The 20,568-nt window shown below is 57.2% G+C and overlaps 7 protein-coding genes across 7 annotated transcripts; 4 read left to right on the top strand and 3 right to left on the bottom strand.

Moving 5' to 3' along the window:
• Positions 1 to 810: 810 nt before the first annotated feature.
• MYCTH_2312683 (uncharacterized protein) lies at positions 811 to 3,553 on the top strand. Its single transcript, XM_003667113.1, has 2 exons — positions 811 to 1,064; positions 1,152 to 3,553. Exons 1-2 carry the CDS (start codon positions 981 to 983, stop codon positions 3,321 to 3,323), a joined length of 2,256 nt encoding a protein of 751 aa, XP_003667161.1. The 5' UTR covers positions 811 to 980; the 3' UTR covers positions 3,324 to 3,553.
• A 995-nt stretch (positions 3,554 to 4,548) lies between these two features.
• On the bottom strand, positions 4,549 to 5,921 carry MYCTH_71850 (rhodopsin-like protein). Its single transcript, XM_003667112.1, has 2 exons — positions 5,605 to 5,921; positions 4,549 to 5,440 (listed from the first exon to the last, which is right to left on the bottom strand). The coding sequence occupies exons 1-2, from the start codon at positions 5,731 to 5,733 to the stop codon at positions 4,622 to 4,624; spliced, it is 948 nt and encodes a 315-aa protein (XP_003667160.1). The 5' UTR covers positions 5,734 to 5,921; the 3' UTR covers positions 4,549 to 4,621.
• Positions 5,922 to 7,779: 1,858 nt separating this feature from the next.
• Positions 7,780 to 8,769, top strand: MYCTH_117245 (uncharacterized protein; the record flags this gene model as incomplete). Its single annotated transcript, XM_003667111.1, has 3 exons — positions 7,780 to 7,923; positions 7,985 to 8,623; positions 8,746 to 8,769. 3 exons carry the CDS (start codon positions 7,780 to 7,782, stop codon positions 8,767 to 8,769), a joined length of 807 nt encoding a protein of 268 aa, XP_003667159.1.
• A 463-nt stretch (positions 8,770 to 9,232) lies between these two features.
• On the bottom strand, positions 9,233 to 9,802 carry MYCTH_2131097 (uncharacterized protein; the record flags this gene model as incomplete). The annotated part of the gene is made up of 3 exons (XM_003667110.1): positions 9,233 to 9,394; positions 9,541 to 9,636; positions 9,719 to 9,802. 3 exons carry the CDS (start codon positions 9,800 to 9,802, stop codon positions 9,233 to 9,235), a joined length of 342 nt encoding a protein of 113 aa, XP_003667158.1.
• Positions 9,803 to 10,549: 747 nt separating this feature from the next.
• Positions 10,550 to 14,319, bottom strand: MYCTH_2312676 (uncharacterized protein). The gene is made up of 3 exons (XM_003667109.1): positions 13,880 to 14,319; positions 12,039 to 13,816; positions 10,550 to 11,893 (listed from the first exon to the last, which is right to left on the bottom strand). Exons 1-3 carry the CDS (start codon positions 14,175 to 14,177, stop codon positions 10,901 to 10,903), a joined length of 3,069 nt encoding a protein of 1,022 aa, XP_003667157.1. The 5' UTR covers positions 14,178 to 14,319; the 3' UTR covers positions 10,550 to 10,900.
• Positions 14,320 to 16,146: 1,827 nt separating this feature from the next.
• Positions 16,147 to 17,611, top strand: MYCTH_2312674 (uncharacterized protein). Its single transcript, XM_003667108.1, has 2 exons — positions 16,147 to 16,973; positions 17,052 to 17,611. Exons 1-2 carry the CDS (start codon positions 16,285 to 16,287, stop codon positions 17,554 to 17,556), a joined length of 1,194 nt encoding a protein of 397 aa, XP_003667156.1. The 5' UTR covers positions 16,147 to 16,284; the 3' UTR covers positions 17,557 to 17,611.
• Positions 17,612 to 18,004: 393 nt separating this feature from the next.
• MYCTH_2097778 (uncharacterized protein) lies at positions 18,005 to 20,471 on the top strand. Its single transcript, XM_003667107.1, has 5 exons — positions 18,005 to 18,905; positions 19,000 to 19,026; positions 19,603 to 19,810; positions 19,867 to 19,885; positions 19,944 to 20,471. The coding sequence occupies exons 1-5, from the start codon at positions 18,340 to 18,342 to the stop codon at positions 20,114 to 20,116; spliced, it is 993 nt and encodes a 330-aa protein (XP_003667155.1). The 5' UTR covers positions 18,005 to 18,339; the 3' UTR covers positions 20,117 to 20,471.
• The last annotated feature ends 97 nt before the right edge of the window (positions 20,472 to 20,568 follow it).

Here is a 20,568-nt window from a genome sequence, read left to right as displayed (position 1 = left end):
GTGAAACCGGGAAGTTAGCGAAATGCTAGCTGCGAAATAAACCTTGGGAATATCGACCGTGTATTTCTGATAACTCGGCCCCAAGAACAGGGACTGCTAACTAACCCACCCCCACCCCCTCCCCAAAAGTGAGTCGAAAGGCGGGGGGATTTAGATGGTGTAACAAGGCAGCAGCTGTCTCCACGTTGGGCAAGCTCGACTGGAACGGTCTGCCCCGTCCCCGCTAGATGACCTGGCAACTCGAAGAGTGGCTGTTCTTGAGTCGGAATATGCAAGGAGAGAGGAGGAGGTACGCGTCGCCTTGAGGGAGCTGAGAGCAAGTGATTGGGCGCAGAGAAACCGGGTAGGGCAGCCCATAACTACATGCCACTGACAGCTTACAGTTAAGCTACGGCAGGGCACTGGCATTTTACTCAGCTGTTCCACGGCGCCACGGCGCAGCGGCGCAACGGCGCAACTGCGACAGATCAGGCGGGCCATTCATTGCACATGCTCGTGATCCACGGGACTTCTGAATTTCCCTGCAAGTGCAAGCCGCTCTCTGTTTCATTTCATCCAAATTACAGTCTCGGAGAAACAGATACCCTCCTCTCAACAATACTTCTCCAAGGACGAATAAAGCTGGTCACTTTCTGGTAATCTAACCCACAGCCGGCCCCCACGACTGTCACCGTCCTCCCCGCCTTGAAGTATCATTGCCGGCCGGGGCTTGAGGATCTCGACACGGCGGATCGGACGCTTGGGGAGGCGCCCAAATCTCATGCATGGCAGCCAACTAGACTGGGACGCATGCGCAGCCGCATGTTGATGGCACGCCGCGTGTCTGTGCCATTTTCAGACTCGCAGACCGCTCCACAAGCCAACACCAAAATTTAGGAATGCGCAGGTGTTGGGCGCGCGCAGTTTCACCTCTGATCATCGGGTAGCCGACGCTAATCTAGCCGCCGACTGGGCTAGCCTTTGCGCCACAAAAGAAAAAGATGGAGGAGCTCAAGGAGCTGAAGAAAAAGGGCTTCTGGAAACTGTTTCGGAGCAAGAGCTCGGCGGCCAAGGACGAGAAATCGGTACGGTTTGAAACCCGGGTCCACGGTGGACTGCATCGAGGTGCCATGACATGACGGGATCTGACTGACACGTTGTGAACGAAAAAGGATACCCCGAGAAGGGCAAGTGACGGAGATGTGGCCGCCCGCAGCCGAAGGCCGGAGGACCCAGCAGAGCCCTCGCCTCGCCGACGAAGACCACGGCGGACAGACCCGGGCGTAGTCAAGGGCAAGGGTCGCGAGGACCCCCAAGGGGTCCCCTACGACCAAGGGCCGCTGACCGAGTGGCCGCCCTCGGGCATGTCGAGCAACGAGGAGCTGAACCTGGGACCGGCAATGCAGCTCATCTCCAGAGGAGTCCCGGCCTTCAGGGGCCACAAGAGGGCCATCCCACACGCTGGCGATGAGTTTTACGCCCTGTTTGCGACTGCCGCCGGGAACCGTGGTGACGAGACCGATGCGGCCAACCAGCACGACTCCATGACGCAGCTCATGACACTACGGCTCGCCCGGTCAGGGCCAGCGACCTACCCCTGGGAGACGCTGGAGCAGCCGAGCTATTCGTTCTGTTTCGGCAAGCGCCCGGGTACCATCACGCTCAATCACTGGGTGAGTCGGGCAAGCGTGATCCCGCCATTCAAACAGATGGTAAACCCGGGGGTGGCACCCCGCGAGATCAGCCTCGAGGGCATATTTGCACGGCTCAAGGAGCTGGACCGCGGACTGGAGGACGACGACGAGGAGCTCATGTACAGGAATCTCTACAAGCGGCTGCTCAAGGACCCCGACAAGTATACGAATCCGCACAAGACGCTAGAAAAGCAGATCATCGACCTGATCATGGTCCTCTCGACGCCCGGCTGGCTGGACTTCAGGGAGCCAAAGAACCAGGTCGTCACCAGGTTCATCTTCGACACGAGCTCGGCCAACCGCGAGACGTACCGGAAGTTCTGCCACCAGCTGCTCCTCAGCCTCGAGCTGGAGCTCCGGATTCAGTCGAGGCATCACCTGATCGAAGCAAAGGAGAAGCTGCTGGCCCAGATCCCGCCGAAGATACAATGGGACCTGGCGTTAGCCCGCAGGTGGCGCGACAACATCCGGGTCGACGAGTACGGCAGCGAGCCGGACAACATCCGGCTCCGGTACAAGCTTAAGAGACGCCAGGTCAAGATGCTGAAGCGCTTCGCGCAGATGATGAAGTGGCCGAACCTTAGCGAGACGCTCGGCAGCCTCAAGCGGCGCGATGAGGAATCGACCCTCGACCTGGTCAGCTCGCACGCCATGGCCTTCTTTAGCGGGCTCGTCCTGCCCGGCCCGACCTTCACCTTTCTCATCATGAACGCCCTCATCGACATCGACCCGGACAGGGCGACCGACGACCTGACGCTGCTGACCCACGCCCACCCGAGCTGCGGCTTCCAGTACCGCAACAGCTACACCTACTGGACGGCGACCTCCATCGTCGGCAAGGTCCTGGCGCCCACCTGCCGCACGCTGGCGGGCTGGGTCGGCCCGGCCCGGCCGACCGCCGACCTCGGCCGCAACCAGATCGCCCGCATCCGCGCGCGCCGCCCGCCGGCGGACCGCGTGACCCCGGAAGACGTGCAGTCGATGCCGGAGCGCTCCGATCCGCTCGGTCCGCCAGCCCAGGTCTTCCCCGTCAAGGAGTACGCGCTCGTCTCCCCGGACCGCGACGACGACGCGTACCTGGCCGACCTTGTCCGCATCGAGCTGCTCAGCCTGCGCCCGTGCGGCGGGAGCGGCCACGGCCACGGCAACGGCAACAGCACCGCGCCCACCAACACCCCGTCCTCCTCAACCCCGTCCTCCCCGGCCCCGCCCGGCTCCTCGTCGTCGTCCAAGCCGGCAGCGGCCCCGCGGTACTACGACGCCTGGGTGCAGTTCGCCATCGACGGAGTCTCGTGGCCGCTTCGCCTCGCCTTCGACGTCTCCTTCATCTCGGCCTGGCCCTGCTCCGACGGCCCGCACCCGCTCTTCTTCGACTACGCCTACACGCCCGTCAAGGCGGACCAGCTGGTCAGGGTGCGCGATTGGAACGGCGTCGGCAGCGTGGGGCGCAACGGGCAGCACGGTACCACGACGACGACGACGACGACGACGACGGGGGTCTCGAGCCCCGACACGCTGAGCGGCGGGGACGACGAGCGGGTGCTGGTGGTGGAGGCGTTCGGCGTGCCGGACAACGAGGTGCTGGCGCGGGCGTGGTGCGCGCATTGGGGGCTGAGCGCGGTGGTGGCGGACCTGGGGAGGACTTGGTGAGTTTTTTCCCTCCTTTCGAACCGTTTCTCTTTTCTCTCTCTCTCTCTCTCTGCCCATTCAAAGTTGTTGTGCTGACGGTTTTTGTCTGTTCGTCTCTAGCATGGCGTGTGCGATTCGCGAGGCGTATGCGGCCACTGTGACGGTGGTGATCTTGGTGGATGACGAGCAGGATAGGAGGGATGATTAGACTCGACCTCGGTTCGTTGTCTGTTTTCCGTTTTCTTTTCCTTTTTTTGTCTTGTGTTTAGGATCCGTCTTTTCGATATTTCTTCTTATCTTGAACGCTCTCTGGGATCGGGGAGATCATGCTGGCTGGGTCTTGGTGCGAAAGGGGATATATGGGTGCATAGCGTGGTTAAGGAGGCTGTCAAGGGGTCCAAGGGGTTGCGTTTACGTTCTTGCGCTGGTTTCTTTTTGTCTCTGATGACGATGCTTCAGACCGTCCGTGGCTACGAGGTTTATGGGTTATGAATGGGAACGATATCCGGGGGCATGGCTCTCAGACTGTAGTGGAAGTCAGGAGACGACAGATCGGCTGGGCCGGCCTGCTTATTTTTTTTTTTTTTTTTTGGCTGCTGAGGTTTATTGCCATGTGATGTTAATTATTATGTTACCCAGCTTGCATAGCAGCCAATCGAGGTCTTGGTGTTTCATATTGTGCCGGTGTCTATACAAGTAAGCATCAAGGGCCGTTCGACTCCCGCCGTGTAATCGAATCGCGTGGCTGTCCTCGGCTTTACGATGATACAATCAACATTATTACGCTGGGTGAACAGGGTAATAGTAGTTCTAGGTTCCTCTCCGGCGACTCATGGTTCTTTTGTCCAGTCACATTTTTGTTTGAACCGCTATTGACGTTAAATTGGTCGGTTGCTAAATGACTGACAGGCTTGTGTCTCGTGCTTCTCGAGATATTAAACATTATACAGACATCTCTCCTGTCCCAACCCATTCCTACTCTCAAGAGTCTAGCCAAGCGAGCGTGGGGTATCTTAAACCAGGCCAAAAAAGAACCACAAAAATCATGGCTAAAAGGAGCGCCACCGCGGGTATCTTTTCCTCGGTTTTCTCATCCTCTCATCCTCTCATCCTCTCTCTCTTCCCCTGGTTACTCATGACACGCTTTACTTCCTCCTTTTTTTTCTCTCTTTTCTCCTCTCATGCGTCAATAGAACGATGGGAAAAAAAGGGGGGGGGAGTAAGGGGAGTGCTGACCCTCCTTCCTCCCCCCCTTTTTCCTTTCCTACACCAGCCACCAATAATGGGTGAGCGGAGCGAGAGACTACAGACTGGCTCATTTAAACAGTAGCAGTATTGGCGGCCGTGGGGGCGGTGGTTGTGGCCGGGCCGGCAGCGGGAGCGGCAGCGGGAGCGGGAGCGGGAGCGGCACCGGCACCGGCAGCAGCGGCCGGCGGGGCGGCCTTCTCGGGGAAGGTGCCCGGTTGGGCGGGGACGCGGCCGTACTGGGTGAAGGCGATGTTGAGGCGGCCGTAGTCCCAGCGGCCGGAGCGGAAGATGATGGCGAAGCCGGTGCCGAGGAAGAGGAGGATGTCGAGGATGCCGAACCAGATGAAGCTGCCGGTGACGCCGTTGAAGTTGCCGCCGTCGGTCAGGCCCCAGGCGAGCGGGTAGATCAGCCAGAGGAAGGTGACCCAGCCGGTGAGGGCGAAGTAGTCGCGGCGGATGCCGACGCGGTCCGCAGCGCTGCCGCCGCGGACCCAGAGCGAGACGAGCGCGAAGATGTGGGCGAGGAAGGCCCAGGCGAAGAAGCCCCACTTGAAGTTGGACGGCGTGAAGGCGGCCACGAGGTAGCCGATGACCCAGGTCCAGGTGAGGGCGACGTTGTAGACGATGGTGGCCCAGGAGACGCCGGACAGGACGCCGAGGGCGATGACGATGGCCGGGAAGGCGACCACCCAGAAGACGTACTTGGCCCAGAAGATCTGCCGGACGAGCCCGCTGTGGCCGACCGAGTTGGCCTGCCGGATCGGCACCCACGCCAGGTCGGAGGCCATGGCATAGTAGGCGATCAGGCCGGTCAAGCTGGTGATGATGAAGAGGTAGTGGAAGAAGCGCTCTCCGCTGCGGGCGCGGAACTTGAGGGCCCAGAAGATGAGCTATCGCGAAGAAGAGGATTGTGTTAGTAGTGGCGGTTCATTATTGGTGTTCGCAGTAGTGGTGGTTGGTGGTGGTGGTTGGTAGGTAGGGAGTAGGGAGTAGGGGGTAGGGAGGTGGGTAGGTAGGTAGTCATGATGGTGACAACAAGGGTCGGTCGACTTACAGTAGCGAGCCCGAAAATGCTCGTGACGGTAAAGAGCCAGTTGGAGCCATTTACAGAGAGTCTCGCGTCACCCGCGGGAGGGTGTGTTCTCAGCGCATCGTTGCGAGAGACAAGAACTGCGACGGCCATTGTTTTTGTTTTTGTTTCTATGTCCGGGCAAGAGGAGGTCAGGGGTGTGTCTCTCTCTCAGGGATGGTATCGAGGACTTTGGGAAGCGTGTAAGTGTGTTGAGGAAGTGTCTGGGTGGCACAGAGGCTTGAGAGATGTAGATGTGAAAAGCAGGTGACGATTGGAACGGTGGGTTGCTCTCCTTTCCCAAGGTCAGGTGAACTTGGAGGGAGTGGGAGAGAGGGGTCGAGGAGGATGAGCACCGTCTTATAGTCGCATCACGCATGCCCAGCGTATATATGATGTCTGTGATACCTCTTTGGGTGCGACGCGGGTAGCACGGGAGCCACAGCGGGACCACACCGGGGGCAGAAGGGCGGCAGGGCTGGCAGGGCTAGCAGTAGCTGCAGCACCGAACTATCATGGTTTTTCGGCCGGGAAGCGAACCGTCCAGAACGCCGATGACGAGAGAGCAAGCAAGTCTGACCAAGCAGACGAGGAGAGAGAGTGAACCAGAAGCAGGAGCGAGCTTTTGATGACCCACACCACACAGAGGTCACCGCGCCCTGCGAGCTTGCCGAATCCTCTCCGACATCATCACTTTTGCTTTCCCGGCCCATTCGAATCGAGAAACAAGGGGCCTCCATTCCGAGTCTTCTCCCTCACTCCCACTTCTTTCTCTCCCCTCTGGTCGGGACCGAAAACAGACCCGCAGGCATCCAGTAATACAGCATTGTCACGGCGAGTCTCGACCGTGCTGTTTTCCCTTTTTCCTTCTTTTTTCTTATGTGTGCAAGCCACAGACCAGCGCCTTGCGTGGGCACTCGAGACTCGGCACACTGTCTGGTGATTGTATGTACCGTTTGTACTGAACTGTATGTACTGTACATAGCTAACAAACATACGGCAGCGTATACAACCTTACCTGAGGACGACGACGGCGACGGTAATGTATGGAAGGCTAGTATCTCCATTTCCCTAGTGTAAGTACCCTAGACGGATTTGTCAGACCCAGTGCTGGTTGTCAATGACTCGACCGGTGTCCTCATCCCCTCTCCGAGCACGACAGGGCTCCGGGGTCCCCGGCCGGCCAATGACGACAACGATCGCGGGCCGCTGCTTGGCGTGCGTTGATCTGAGCGACACCACATGACATGACGACGGCTGCATTGGGGATGAGGCTCGCCCAATTCTGCACGAGGAAGAGCGAGGAACGGATGAAAGCAACTCGGATCGTCCGGAAGCATCGGGTTGGGTGGCACATGACGATGATGATGGCGAACTTTGACATCGGAAGATGAATAAGAGTAAAAGACGTGATTCGACCGCCAGCGGCGGATTAGCGTATGTACTGTACTCATAGTATGTATGTACAGTACATACTTGGCACATTAGCGATCCGGGAATCCAGGGAATCGCATCGAACGCTCTGCTTCGTCTTTTCTCTCCACGCCCTCTCGGATTTCGCGAAAAAAAAAAAAAAGGCGAGTCCCGGAACTGGGCAAAAGCTAGAGCGGGAAAAAAAGAGAGAGAGAGGGCGAGGCGAGGAAACGGGAAACAAACTATCTCACCACCCTGCTGCCACCTTCCAGTTGTTGCTCCTCTGGAGTCACCTACACTGCGTGCAGCCAAGGATCTCATCGTACATACACTGTGTATTGTACTGTGTATTCGATCGGGTAATCTATACTGATACAGGGATTGTAGTGTAACGGTGCCAGCCCTTAGTAGCTTAAGTTCGAGGATGGACAGAGCCAATTTTTGGCATGCCACGGGATCAGAAAACGGGTGCCTACGTGCCTATGTTAGGTGAGATGAATATGTCGGTTCACCGGAATTCACGCCAGCGGCGGCCGAGGGGGCCTCAGGGGGGCTTGGCGAGGCGAGGGCTCGGTGGTGAGATGGTGTTGGGGTTAGGGTTAACTACCTGAAAGTTCGTGGGCGAGGTGGGGCAGAATATCCATCTCCGGAGTCGAAGAGGCCGCGAATGTGCTCAACGTCTGAATCGAAAGGAAATCGAACATTCCCATCTCGGCGCGTATAACCGCCATTGCTGCTGTACATACAATGGCCGGCAATACTCCAAATCCGCCACCGAGTTTTTGTGGCCGGTCGTTCGGTGCGATTCCACCTCCTCCAGTTCGGCGGCCCCAAGGGCGCTTAAAACTGCGGCCGAATTTCTACAACACCGAGCGGCCTTCTCGCGCAATTGTAAGTGCGCGCGCTTACCTGCACCGCTTCTCCGTTGTGTGCATGTTGCTGACCCGAACAGCGGTTTCGATTTCGGACGCGCGTCATTCACGCAACAGCCACGCCGGCCGACGGCGTCCACCGACACGTACTCCGTCTCCACGTGCAGCCTTCGTTGGTGCAGCAGATCATCCAAGCTCTGGTGAACGTCCTTCTCCCGCGCCCAGCTCAAGTCTGGTTTCAGTCGTGCTTCCCTGAGTGGGCCCTGCCTGGCCAATTGGTCCTCAAGAAGCAAAAGGACGGCTGGGACGAGGAATTTGAGACGGAGAAGGCGACGTATGCGAAACTCGCACCGTTGCAGGACGTCGTCATCCCGAGGTGCTTTGGCCAACTTCGATACAAAGGCACGCGGGCCTTGTTATTGTCGGACATTGGCGGCGTATGTCTGGCGACCCCTGAGGGAGGCCTGCTGGACCTGGGCGACTTTCGGCGTATGATGCGCCAAGCCCTAGATGCGTTTTTGCCGTTCGGTATCTTGCAAGACGACAGCAAACTCGATAACTACCACCTCGTCGGCGACAAGATCATGGTTGTTGATCTCGAGCGAGTAAGCGATGGTCTGACTGACAAACAATTCATTTCATCTCTTATCGAGTCGGAAGTGAAGCGCCTTGCCCAGTGCTACGAGGAGCACCAAATCTGCTTGTGGACGGACGGTTTTGTAACTATAGACAAATAACCTAAGAAACACTCTCCGTACCGTCCTGCTCCACGCTAGCCCCAAGACCAAAACCCCACCGAAAGACTAACTGGTTAGTCTTTTGGTGGGTCTGAGGCCTGCAGCCCTGCACAGCCAATGGGAACTGAACTGACCTTGGTGGGTCAGACCGCAGCTAGCAAACGAATCAGACACGGCCTTGGGCCGTGCCAATAGGATCGGAGCACACTCATTGGCCGACAATGAGCTACGGAACTCACCGCACAACCGCAGCTGACGGTGCAGAATCGCACACAACACTACGCGACAAGATGACAAGGGAAGAAGCTCCTGTGCACATCTACCTCAATCCCCAATGATCTGTCTGCTCGGCCTGCTTCTCACCTCCCCCGACGGCGGCCCATTCTCTCAAGAATCCTTCCCCTTCCGGCGCCGTTGCTCAAGTCTTCCTCACCGAGCAGACACCCTCTTGGAGTCCGCCACCCGCCAAACAAACCAACCCCAGGAACACACCCAGAACGCCCCTCTGGCCGGCAAACTGCGATGGAAGAGCCACAAGGGGCTCACAGAAGTTGCCTCGGCCTGTCTGCTGCACGATGGGGAACACTTGGGTCAGTTGCCTGCGGCATTGGAGTCGAGCGTGATGTGGTACAGCCAGCTCCCTTGCGGATGGGTGGTGCGTGTCGAGATGCTGTCGCCACCAACATGGAAGTCGGTAAATTTGCTGGTCGCAAAGTTGGGGGTAAAGCCGCCGTAGGGTTCCTGGCTCTGATCCTAATCCGAGAAGCCGATTGACTCGGGATAGTTCAGGAACGGGCCACCATCGAGAATCACACCACAACAAACACACAAACACACACAAGAGAGACAGCTACCCACCTTGCGAGGACAAAACAGTCCGGAACCCCTCTATTCCCGACTGTCGATCTTTGCCGTGAGCGGGGCCCCCGATGGGGAATCTTCAAAGTCGTGACCACATCGCCTTCCTTCCGCTTACGCGAGTGCCTGCGTTGAGACTGTCGCGTATCCGTAATGTTAATGTAGGGTATGTACGGACGTGTATGTATTTCATAATGCTTTTCACTACCTGGCGCTCACCTCCTCCACCTCCACCTCGACCTCCGCCATCCAACCGTCAGTGAAGGAAGAAGAGGGGTAATGCAGAGCTTCCGCTGCTTGCATCCCTGCTTGCTACCTGCGTAGCAAGCGTTGGGTGCCTTAGGTATTGTGCCTTACATGTGGTAGTACAGTGTCAGTTGTATGTATGATCTATAGGTATTGGGGTGTCTGGACTATCTATCAGGCCATCTCCGATGTCTGTACCTCGAGTGTGTTGTACATGCGTGCCTAATCACAAATGTCGTAACCGGATACCGGCCGCAACGATAGCATCAACCGACGAGGCAGCTCTAGGCGGCAAATGGGTCTGCAGGGCCTCACTGTCACACTGCAATGCAAGAAACATGCCATGCTCCGATTTTCCCGCTAAGCTATAGCTTATTACCCGCCATCTTGTTGAGTCGTCAACATCGCGCAAAGCCGGGGATGCTGGACCCTTTCTGTTGCCTCGTACCACACCCCCTCCCGTACCCGTGTATACCCGGGACTGTGGTTCACCGCCAAGCCAACTGGTGTTCGTGACCTTGGAATGCCGAATGCCGGTGTCCGAGACAGCATCGGTGGATGATCCAGACTGCATCCAGATTTACCTCCCCGACCAAACCCCTCCATCAAACGGAGACTGTATTGCCTTGCTTCTACTCCGTACACAATCTCGCTCCGTCGCATCCGCGCTGTACGGCTAGAGAGCCTCCTCCAGGTTTGGTTTCACGCCAAAAAAAAAAAAAAAAAAGATCAATATCGTATACTCTGCGTATCCAAACATGCACTATTACAGACCTGAGCCCGCCGAGTGCTTGACTGTACAAGTAAGGTAGTGCCCCAAGATTGTTTGGGGGAGAGAGGGAGAGGAAAGAAAAGAAAAGAGGGAGGGGGGGGGGGAGGTGAGGTCCACATATCTATCACGATAGCCCTCTCCGTCCATGCCAAGCTTACGAACTTCACAAAAGAACCCTCTCTCCCCTAAAGCTTGCCTCGCCGCCTGAGCGCGACACCCCGCACATCGTAGCACTCCTCGTGGTTAGTAGTCATGCTCGTTGTTGTCGTCCATCGTGCGTCATCATCACCATCATCAACATCGTCATCGGCGGCGGCGGCGGCGTCACCGCCGTCGTCTGTCGCTTAGCCAGCCGGGTCCGTCCGTCGTGTGGCCCCCCTCACCTACAGGGTCGGCGCTTTCATCTGCGACACGGCCGCCTTGGCACGCTCCCTGACCCCAAAGTCCGCATCTCCCGCCTCCATGCCCTCGAGCTTGGCCAAGAACCCGAGCCGCTCCAGCTCGGCGGTCCGCTGCGACGACGGCGCCCGGTCGCTCTCGCAGTCCACCCACGCCAGGTTCGCCAGCAGCTGGCACAGCGCCATGCGTACCCCGCGGTCCTTGCTGCTGAGGTGACCCCCGAGCAGCTTGAGCAGCTCCGTCTGCGCCACCACCAACTGCCGGTGCCGCGGCGCCCCCGCCGCCATGTTGACGAGAATGTACGCCAGGTTCTCCACGATGCGCGCCTGAGGGTACAGCACCAGCGCGTCGCGTGAGGAGGCGCGCCGGTTGGCCGCGCCCACCACCCGCACCTTGAGCTTGTCCGTGAGGATGGCAAAGAGTCGGTCTTGCCCGATCTCGGTAAAGAGGTGGTCCACCATGTCGGCCTGGCCGGAAGGGTCCGTAATCATGAGCAGGTTGCGGATGAACCCGAGCCCTTGTTCTTGGATGGCCAGGCTGTCCGCCCGGGCTCTGCGGGCCGGGTTGAGCTCGGCGTCGCGCAGCGCCGTGAGCTTGGCCACGGCTTGTTGCAATCGCGCCGAGGCGTTGACCGAGAGGCCGGGGTTGTGGGTGAGGGCAGGCCAGGTCCAGGCGCGCTGTGCATCATCGTCTCCCTCGTAGGGTGTGTCCGCATCCATGTCCTCGTCCTCGTCTGCGTCCGTGGACCGCCGTTCTGACCGTGACCTATTGCCAAGTCCCTCTTCGTCGGATGCATCGTCGCTGATGAGCTGGACGAGCCAGCCTGGCTCGAGCTCTTCGAGGCATGCTTTCTTGGCGGTGTTATCCAGGTTGAGCGCCAAGTGTTTGAGTGCCCACAGCGCGTTAAGCCGCAACCCGGGATTGAGGGAGTGCGCGTGTTCACAAAGCGTCTTGTAGAGACCGAGGTCAAGGAGAGCCTACTCTCGGTCAGTATCATCGATAGGCCCTGCGAAAATAGGGGAGAATAAACAACTGAAAGAGGGGGAGGGGAGCGAGGGAGAAAATAAAGGCAGAGAGCTTGAAACAACGAAAAAAAAAAATATACAGGAGGTAATAACGTACTGCCACCACGTCGTTATGACTAGTAACAATGTTGATGACTGCCCCAGAGGCAGCGATCTGGACCTCGGCATCAGGGTGCCTCAGCAGCTGATTAAGGGGCGCGGCGGCATCGTGATCCCGCAGTGTAGTCCGGACGATCTTTGGTGACCGTGCCAGTGCTCTGATAGCGTGACATGCTGCGACGATGACAGAGTTGGGGTTATGGTCCTGGGCCGAGAGTTTCCCGGAATCGCCGTTGTCAGCCGCCTTCTCTGATGATGGCTGATCTTTGGCCTCCTTTGAATTCCCGGGATATGGCGACAAGGATTTCATGATGTATGGTACGACGTCCGCCTCAGCGAGCGCCTCACGATAGTCGTTACTGAGCGTGGCCATTGACGCCACAAGCTTCAGGGCACTTTCTCGCATTCTGATCCTGTGAGCATATGCCGGAAGTAAGCCGGCTGGTCCGAGTCTGCAAGCGGGCGAGCCTTCTTCAGACTCGGCCGCCGAGATGGGTTTGGCTGACCATAGGCGCGGAACAAACTGGGCCGGTCGAGGTTCGCACGACTCCTTGAGCAGCTTTGCAAGCATCTTGATCACCCCGCAGTCATGTACGGCTTGTTGCAAAGCGTTGCTCTCCCCGACAAGCCGAGCAAGGACATCTATCGTCCGTTCCATGATCGCCCAGTCCGTGGCCGTACCAGGCTCGATGAAGGCGGCCTGCTGGACAGAAGCAGGGATCTCCTTATCGTGCTCCTTCATAAGGTGCCAAAGTGGCGGAACGACGAGCACAGCCAGCATCTGTTCTCGTTCTGGACTTGCAAAGCCTGCCTTGAATAGCGATGTGACTAAGGAAGCAGCCATGACCTTCGCTAGGCCGTTAGTTGACCGGACGAGGTGAATGAGCCACGGAATCAGTGGGCTCTCGGGCTCGTCGGCCTCCTCGTCCTCACCGGAAACATGTGGACGACTCGAGTCCACGCCAGTAAACCGGAACGTCGAGGTCCGGCTCCCAGTAGCAAGATTGTCGCGGGACACAGAGAAACCTAGAGGGGGATAATCGCCGAAACCCCTAGACTGAGAAATGGACGAAGGGATAGGGACAGCGGGGATCAGGTAGTCCATGGCCCCAGGGTCTCTGTTACGGACACTGCCAAAGCCATTCACCTCTAGCGCGTCCCAAGCCGCCCTCAAATGTGTGGCTAAGGGCGAGAACTCGGCGGGTGGGAAGACGGCCAGGATGGCTGGAGAACACAGCAGCATATATGAGCGGAAACGCGAATTTGCGACAATGGCGGACAGGGCCGCGAGTGTCAGAGCCAAATCGGCATTGGGTGCTGCCGGAGCTGGTATCAGATGGGCCAAACCGTCGCGCTGCCCGATCACTTCAGCGCCCGGAATGACCTCGCCTCTCGCCGCAGCAAAGCTTGCCAATATGGTGGCGAGGGCATCTAGCACGCCGGCGTCGGCAAGAGCATTTTGATGTTTTGGGTCTCTGCATAACGTGCTGACGAGGCTCGCCACCAGCCGTTTCTGTTCCTGTACCACGGCATCGGCTGATTCCTGGGAAAGAATGGCATATAGAGCGGCGAGGGAGTTAGAGGAAAACAGGGCGTTAGACAGCACAGCGATGTCGTTGGCGCCCGCAGCGGCAAGCTCGGCGGACGCAGCGATGTTTCTCAAGGCCCGTAACGCTGTCAACACGACCGGCGGGGGATAATTCGCCGGTGACAAGGTCGGGACAATGGCCGATATTACGTCGACGGCATGTAGGGGAGCAAGGAATGCGGCATTGCCTGGACCGGGTTAGCACCGGGGCCTTTTTCTCGACCTCGACATCCGCTCCACGGCGCACTTACCATATGCAAAGCTAGCAATGATCTGTAAGGCAAGCAGACGCACCTCATCCTCTTCTGAGAGTCCGTCTGACTGTTCTGCTTGACTCTGCCCTTGTCCTGTCGACCCTGTCGGCGATCGAACACTGCCCCGGAGGATCTCGACCAGCGGCTCCAGGATACCATTTTGAATCCATTCCTCTTTCCGGTTGACGTGCCCGATTATATCATCCTTCAGCAAACGGAGAGCAGCAGCCTGCTCCAAGTAACTCCTTGCGGCTCGTATTTGTGAAAGTATTGGAGGGGTGTTGAATCTCGTCATCGTATCAGCGTGCGCTCTTCAACAACCTGCAGCTGCTGCAATGGTGTTGGCGGTCCAGGTAGTTCGAACAAAGGAGTTGCCCCGATCGATGTATGGCGAAGCGGCGAAGTTATTTTTTTTTCACACGAATATAATGCCTTGTCGGATTATTTCTTGAGCGCCCGGATCGAGGATGGGCTCAGGCTGGCGTTTGGTCGCCGGTCCCCAACGTCACTGCTGTTGCGGAAGAGCTCCTGGGAACGGTGACACTGGTGGCTCTTTTGAGAGTGTAGCTATTTTTTCCGCTAAGGATTAACCAAGGTGCGCCCTCGTAATGGGAAGCGGCTTGAGCATGTGTGCACAACGTCGCAGCAGGGCTGATTTGTCGTCACCTTCTTGGTGTTGTCGTTTGTCCTGGTTGATGGTAACGGAGTAAGTTGATGCCCTGTGGGGAATGCGGATGAAGTTCTACGCCACCATTGGCGAGCCAGGACCCACCAGAACTGCACAGGCGGGAAGCCGGCCGGGACCCATCAGATGCTGCTAGAATCCTTGTCTCAAAGCTGTTACACAATAGGAACGGACTAGCCCATGCAGTACAGAGTAATCCGTACGGAGCTACTCGTACGCTATATTAAAAGCATGGAATAATCTGTATGTATCCATATTCCATTCCAGGACGTGGTGTTGTCATTTTGAGATCCAGAACAGAGGGAAGGCGAAGAAGGCACAGTATTCACAGAGGTAGACGCTCTATGACTACCTAGGAGGCGGCAGGGCGAAGAGAAGAGAAAAAGGAAAGCGAGAGAGACCCGGAGCAGTTTGCGAGACACCCTGCAAATTGATTTGGGCTTCGAGTCTTCCAATCCATTATCGCACTAGCCGCTGACCAAGCAGAGGGTGGTTCAGAAGCGAGGTGGACTTGCCCCGGAAAGTTCAGAATCGCCTAGGGTTACGGATACATAGCACCATCAATTGAACACATTAGGAACATACAATATTTCGTACAAAGGGTGACGATCAAGGCGACCCTTGAGGTCTGCGTGCGGACAGCTGCGAGCAGCTCGGTGTTATTCCGGACGCGCTCACTGGCTGGCTGTGCCATGGCTTTTTTCTTTTTCTTTTCCCCATTTGTTCCTCATCGTTCCTCTTTTTCCTTTTTTCCCAAGGGTGTTAGGCGAATATCAGCCTCCCAAGTATCTCGTCGATTCTACCAGCCCCTAGGAGGAGACCACATGGCATCAAATCAGCCCTTGCCGTCACAATACCCACGATCTCGCAGTTACTAGCCAAGACCGTTCTGATGTTCAGATCGCTCGCCAATCATGGAGATGCAACCGCCTTCCAGTGCTTGGTTACTACCAGCGACTCGGTACCGCTCCTGTGTTGATGCGATTCGGGTGGTCAGTGATTTTTGCTGAATTGACAAGGGGGCACCCATGCACCCAGTTGCTAGCTTAAGTGAGGTTGCCCTCACTACAACTCAGAACAGAGGCTGTCTCAAAGGACTGCCTGGAACAGGAGGGGAGCAGTTATGTATAGAGACGCAGCGGTACCTCGGAGGCTGGCCCAACTTGCCCGCCAGAATTATTCCCATTAAGATTAGCGACATTAATAACACTACTCCTCCCTCTGCATACACCGCGCTCGGCGCGACACAGCAAAGAGACCACAACAGCATTCCCAATACAGTTCACGACCCGACCTCCATCATCCTGATTGTCTCCTAGGCCGAGCAAACCTGCTGTGCCGCATATCAGGCCGCAACACTGCTATGGTTCCGGATTCCAAGAGTTGAGCAAAAGCACGCTTGCTGTACTTTTGCGGTTGTCCGCTTGGGGTCAGCGTCTGCTGATTCAAGACACCGAGCATGCATGCTGGCTAATGCGAATCGGATACTGTAGTTGGGCGTAAAGTACATACCCGACATATGTATGATTACGCTAACAGCACTTCTTCTTCCCATTGTGGGGAACCCGAAGTTCTCGTCTCTTGAACCGTGGGTTTTAGTGGGGGCGATCTCGGTTGCTGCCCCACCATCCCCAGCTTCGCTTGCCGCACCACACTTCGTCAACTCGTCTTCTTGGTTACTCTGCGCGCTCTCCGCAGGAGGACTGAGGTTGGGACGATGTTGGCGCGGTCACCCGTTCCCACAACGAGCCCAGCCAATGCATCTCCTCGAAGCAATTTTCACGGCTTCCACTATGCCCCTGCGCCCTCGCCTCGATACTCTTGTCCCCGGGCCCCGGCCGTTGCCAAACCTCGCCGGCCGTCTAGCTCTCCCGCTTCCACAATAGTCGCGCCCGCGGCCTCGCAGCCGAAGCGACATGTGGCCGTGGACGCCGTGACTCAGTACTCGTCGATGGAGTCCATGAACTACGCCGCCGGCGCATTGCTTCCGCGGGCACCACCGACCACAGACAGCCACGATCCATCCACATCCCAGAAAACAATGGCCGCCCCCGAAGAGGGGTCCGCCGTCGCCGGGCAGCCGCCGGCGAAGATCAAAAAGGAATTGCCTTCCGGTGCGAAGCAGCGCACCGAGGCACCGACCCTTCCAAGCTCCCCGTCTAAGCGAAGAATTTCGCAGGAGCCGGGTAGCATAAGGACGTCCGCGTCCGAACCGTCGCAAAACCCCTCAAAAGAGGCCAAGCGGGCAAAGCCCGACACGGCGCCTCCAAAGGTCCTGCCGCTACGATATGAGCTCTGTCCCGTCGAAGATATTGTAGTCCTGATTGCGCATATGCTGGGAGAACTTATCGAGACGAACGATACGCTTGCCCTCAGATCAGGGCACCTAACCAGATTCCATTCCCGGTACGCTCCTTGGACTTTGTTCCCCATTTCAGTCTAGCACGCAGACCGAGCAGCGGCAACTGATCAAGCTATCTTTAGGACTGCCCCGGGAATATCAGTGCTAGATTACCTTCACCGCCTCGCGAAGCACGCCACACTCACCCCGCCCCTCCTACTGTCCATGGTTTACTACATTGATTGCCTATGCGCGCTATATCCCGATTTCACCATCAACACACTTACCGTGCACCGGTTCCTTATCACCGCCGCCACCGTCGCGGCCAAGGGTCTTTCAGACGCGTTCTGGAACAACTCCACGTATGCCAGAGTTGGGGGAGTAAAGGTCGCGGAGCTTAAGCTGCTGGAACTTGAGTTCCTGCACAGGGTAGACTGGAAGATTGTGCCGAACCCGGAGGTTCTGGTCGCATATTATACAGGACTTGTCGAACGATGCCCCGGATACGTCCTTGAGGGGAGCGAGGAGAGCGGGGATGCCAACGACAGTGACTCCTTGGAAGACAGCGACGAACTCGAGGACGATGGTACCGCCGAGGAAGACCAAGGGGCGGCCGCTGCCGGTGGGACAGTCGGGGAGCAGGTATGACCAATAGGGATGAGCGGGAGTTCCTCATCACCGGAAGGCGTGTGATGAAGTTGTGCTCAGTGGTTGCAAGGTTTTATTAGCGGCCCGATGGCGGGAGCCACGGGAATGGATTACCAATGCGTTTTGACAGCGAGGCACCTGAAGGGAGTTTGGTTGGATTTACTCTGAAGCTGCGGCCTTGACCGAAGTCCTTGGCATTGCAAGCGGCAGCATGTGCATATCCTTGTCGGAGTACAAGGACAGAATCGAATCTGTACGGAGAGAGGCTCTAACTGAGAGACCACGACGACATACGTCCACATGCCGTGCAGGTTCTTCCCACACATCATCACCACTCATCCATACTGAAAAAGAAACTGGTTCACGGCCATATAGCGACACGACGACCACTTGAACGGTGGCAATTTTGCTGTAATGACGCTTAGGTTTCCTGGAAATCCAGCTGAGGATGAAGAAATGCGCTCTCTGATCGCCGATGTGCAATTCTCTGGGTCAACAGTAGCCCTTCTCGATCCAGTTCCCCCAAGGTTGGTGGGGTATTCTGCTCGGTAGTGTACAGTACTGCGTAAATATGCTATCTATCTGCAGGATTTGGGCCCCACCTCGGGTAGCATCAACCTCGAGTGTCAGCGCGTTTAACGGGTGGGTCTTGATGCCAAGACCCAGCCTGTTGTTAGCCAACCTTGCCTTTGCCAATCCGCGAACTCCAATCGCCTGGAGCTCCGACAACCAGATCACCTCACACCCCCAATTCGCGCCGTCCAACTTGCTGTCATAACGAGGATGAAGCTCCCGGTACTCTTGACCTCCATCCTGACTGGTGCGGCAACTCTTGCGCTCGCCAGCGATGGTGAATCAACGCATACAGCAGCGGTCTTTATCCAGCGCCTAAGCAGCCCTACCACACCCCCCGCCCTCCTCGCCGAGCTCGCCATCCCCGACAGCTTCCCACGTTCAGCAACGGAAGAAGACGGCAGTCCTATCGCATCCGAAGTCCTCTCCTATTCGGCCCCAGAGCTGCCCGACGACGATCCCACAAGCCTGGTCCGCATCGGCATCTACGACCCCTTCTCGCGCGCGTGGGTGTCGTCCACGTCGGTCGCGTCGGCGGCCAACTTCGCCAAGGGCTACGCGCCGCATTTCGTGCTGAGCGTCGACGCCGAGGGCCGCTACCTGGGCGTGACGTGCCGCGGTGTGGCGATCGACGCCGGCGTGACGAGGGACTTCGGCCCGCAGGCGGTGGTTGTGAGGACGGCGGCGGGGAAGCAGCCCGTGTTGGGGAAGCCGGTCGTGCTGAGCCCCGAGGGCAGGAAGGTTGGGCAAGGGGAGGAGAAGACGTTTCTTCAAAAGTGAGTTACTTACCTGTCGTGCTCGCCTCGATCGATCAGGCTGCCTGCAGTCCTGCTGGGCGTGGATCACGTTGTACTAACACGGTGTGTGCAGGTACTGGTGGGTGTTGGCCATCGGAGTGTTGCTATCCCTTACCGGAGGGGGCGATCAGAAATAATAATAGACTTGGGTTTCGTTTTGGTGTTTTGGCAACTTGCAAAATTGGGGTTTCTTCGCCGTGTAATATATGTGTGTATGGTATGCTTCAGGTAGGGTGTCTCTGCCTCAGTCCTCGGTGATTCGCCCCTCTCAGGTAGACGGCGTTTTGCAAAGTTCTACAGTGTTGTTCAAGGTGCGCTCTGTCCTTCTCACCAGCTCCCCGTTCCTGAATTCTTGCCCTCAGGCGCAACGCGTAGTGGCGTTGCTTGGCTGTCTCATTTTCATCATGCGGTCCTCGGAGCGTCAGCTGGTTGCCAATGGTTACGGGCCGAACCAGATTTGACCCCACATTTCTAAGTTCACAACTCCTGCGATCCATCCATGCCTGTGGGCCACATTTTCAGGACGCTCGCCTTACAAGTGTACCTGCTTGACCCTGCTGTTCCATCAACACTCACTTTTCTTGATTCTTTCCTGCCTCCTAGACCAAATTCAACCCCACACTTGCGACCATCTAAAATCTCGGTGTCGCGTTTTCGTTTTCAATCAATCGATCAGGATTAACATCCGCAAAACTACACCAATCGCGAACATGAGCACCCAGAACGGCTCGGACGAAACCACTGGCGTCACCAGCCCTGAGAACGGCGCCGCGCCTGCCACGGATTCCAAGGGCAAGGGCAAGGCTCCTGCCACTGAGGAGCCCGAGCAGGATACTTCCATGGTTGAGGACGATGATGACGATGACGATGACGATGACGATGAGGTGAGTCTTCCGCGCGCTGTCACAAAACACTTGGTCGCTAACCAAAGCTGACATAGGAGGCTGAGCCTGAGGCTGGTATGGCATCTACTCTTTGACAAAGTCACTGTGTTGCGCGCGGCTAACCAAACTACAGCTGACGAGGACAATCTGGAGGAGATTGACCTCGACAACGTCGTTGGCCGCCGTACTCGCGGCAAGGTGATTGACTTCGCCAAGGCCGCCGCGGAGAATCCCCCGGAGGATGACGAGGATGAGGAGGACGACGAGGACTTCGTCGCTGATGATGAGAAGATGGACGAGGACTAGGATTCCCCGCCCGAGAACGTCGATGTCACTTTGAGTGCTTAAGATGATGACGAATGGGATATGAAGTTATGAATGGATCTGCCCTATCATTTCCATGCTGGATAGATTGTGATTCAGCTGGTTTGGTGGACTGGTTTGGTGGACTGGTTTGGTGGAGGGAGAAAATTAGCTGCGGTCGAGCACTTCACCCAGAGACAGCGGCGGCGAGTCATGGTTCTTTGCTCGCCAGTGTCCGCTCACCACGAACTTGGTTGCATTTACGGATATATCTTATGCGGTTTCGGTAGAATTATCGACGGCAGAGGCACATGCACGTTACGAGTGCTCATAGCCTAGTTCTTTGCTTAATGCTCCATCCTGCCGTGCTTCGCACTTTTCTCTTTGCGCCCCGTCAACGATAGGTGCCGAACACAAAAGACATGGCACCCTAGTCTGTGACACTGCCACTCGTG

The sequence above is a fragment of the Thermothelomyces thermophilus genome, chromosome 7 (genome assembly GCF_000226095.1).
Source record: "Thermothelomyces thermophilus ATCC 42464 chromosome 7, complete sequence".
In the NCBI taxonomy this organism is placed as follows: Eukaryota; Fungi; Ascomycota; class Sordariomycetes; order Sordariales; family Chaetomiaceae; genus Thermothelomyces; species Thermothelomyces thermophilus.
Note: the sequence above shows the minus strand (reverse complement) of the source record. Positions and strands in the feature narration are given on the sequence as shown.

Bases quoted from the DNA above. Each gene is read 5' to 3' on its own strand.
- MYCTH_2312674 (XM_003667108.1), top strand. From the start codon at position 16,285: ATGTTGGCGCGGTCACCCGTTCCCACAACGAGCCCAGCCAATGCATCT. The intron at 16,974-17,051 runs GTACGCTCCTTG...AGCTATCTTTAG, and splicing joins CTAACCAGATTCCATTCCCG to GACTGCCCCGGGAATATCAG.
- MYCTH_2312676 (XM_003667109.1), bottom strand. From the start codon at position 14,177: ATGACGAGATTCAACACCCCTCCAATACTTTCACAAATACGAGCCGCA. The intron at 13,817-13,879 runs GTAAGTGCGCCG...AACCCGGTCCAG, and splicing joins CATTGCTAGCTTTGCATATG to GCAATGCCGCATTCCTTGCT. The intron at 11,894-12,038 runs GTACGTTATTAC...GACCGAGAGTAG, and splicing joins GTCATAACGACGTGGTGGCA to GCTCTCCTTGACCTCGGTCT.
- MYCTH_2097778 (XM_003667107.1), top strand. From the start codon at position 18,340: ATGAAGCTCCCGGTACTCTTGACCTCCATCCTGACTGGTGCGGCAACT. The intron at 18,906-18,999 runs GTGAGTTACTTA...CGGTGTGTGCAG, and splicing joins GAGAAGACGTTTCTTCAAAA to GTACTGGTGGGTGTTGGCCA. The intron at 19,027-19,602 runs GTTGCTATCCCT...TCAATCGATCAG, and splicing joins TGGGTGTTGGCCATCGGAGT to GATTAACATCCGCAAAACTA.
- MYCTH_2312683 (XM_003667113.1), top strand. From the start codon at position 981: ATGGAGGAGCTCAAGGAGCTGAAGAAAAAGGGCTTCTGGAAACTGTTT. The intron at 1,065-1,151 runs GTACGGTTTGAA...TGAACGAAAAAG, and splicing joins CGGCCAAGGACGAGAAATCG to GATACCCCGAGAAGGGCAAG.
- MYCTH_71850 (XM_003667112.1), bottom strand. From the start codon at position 5,733: ATGGCCGTCGCAGTTCTTGTCTCTCGCAACGATGCGCTGAGAACACAC. The intron at 5,441-5,604 runs GTAAGTCGACCG...TCTTCGCGATAG, and splicing joins GCATTTTCGGGCTCGCTACT to CTCATCTTCTGGGCCCTCAA.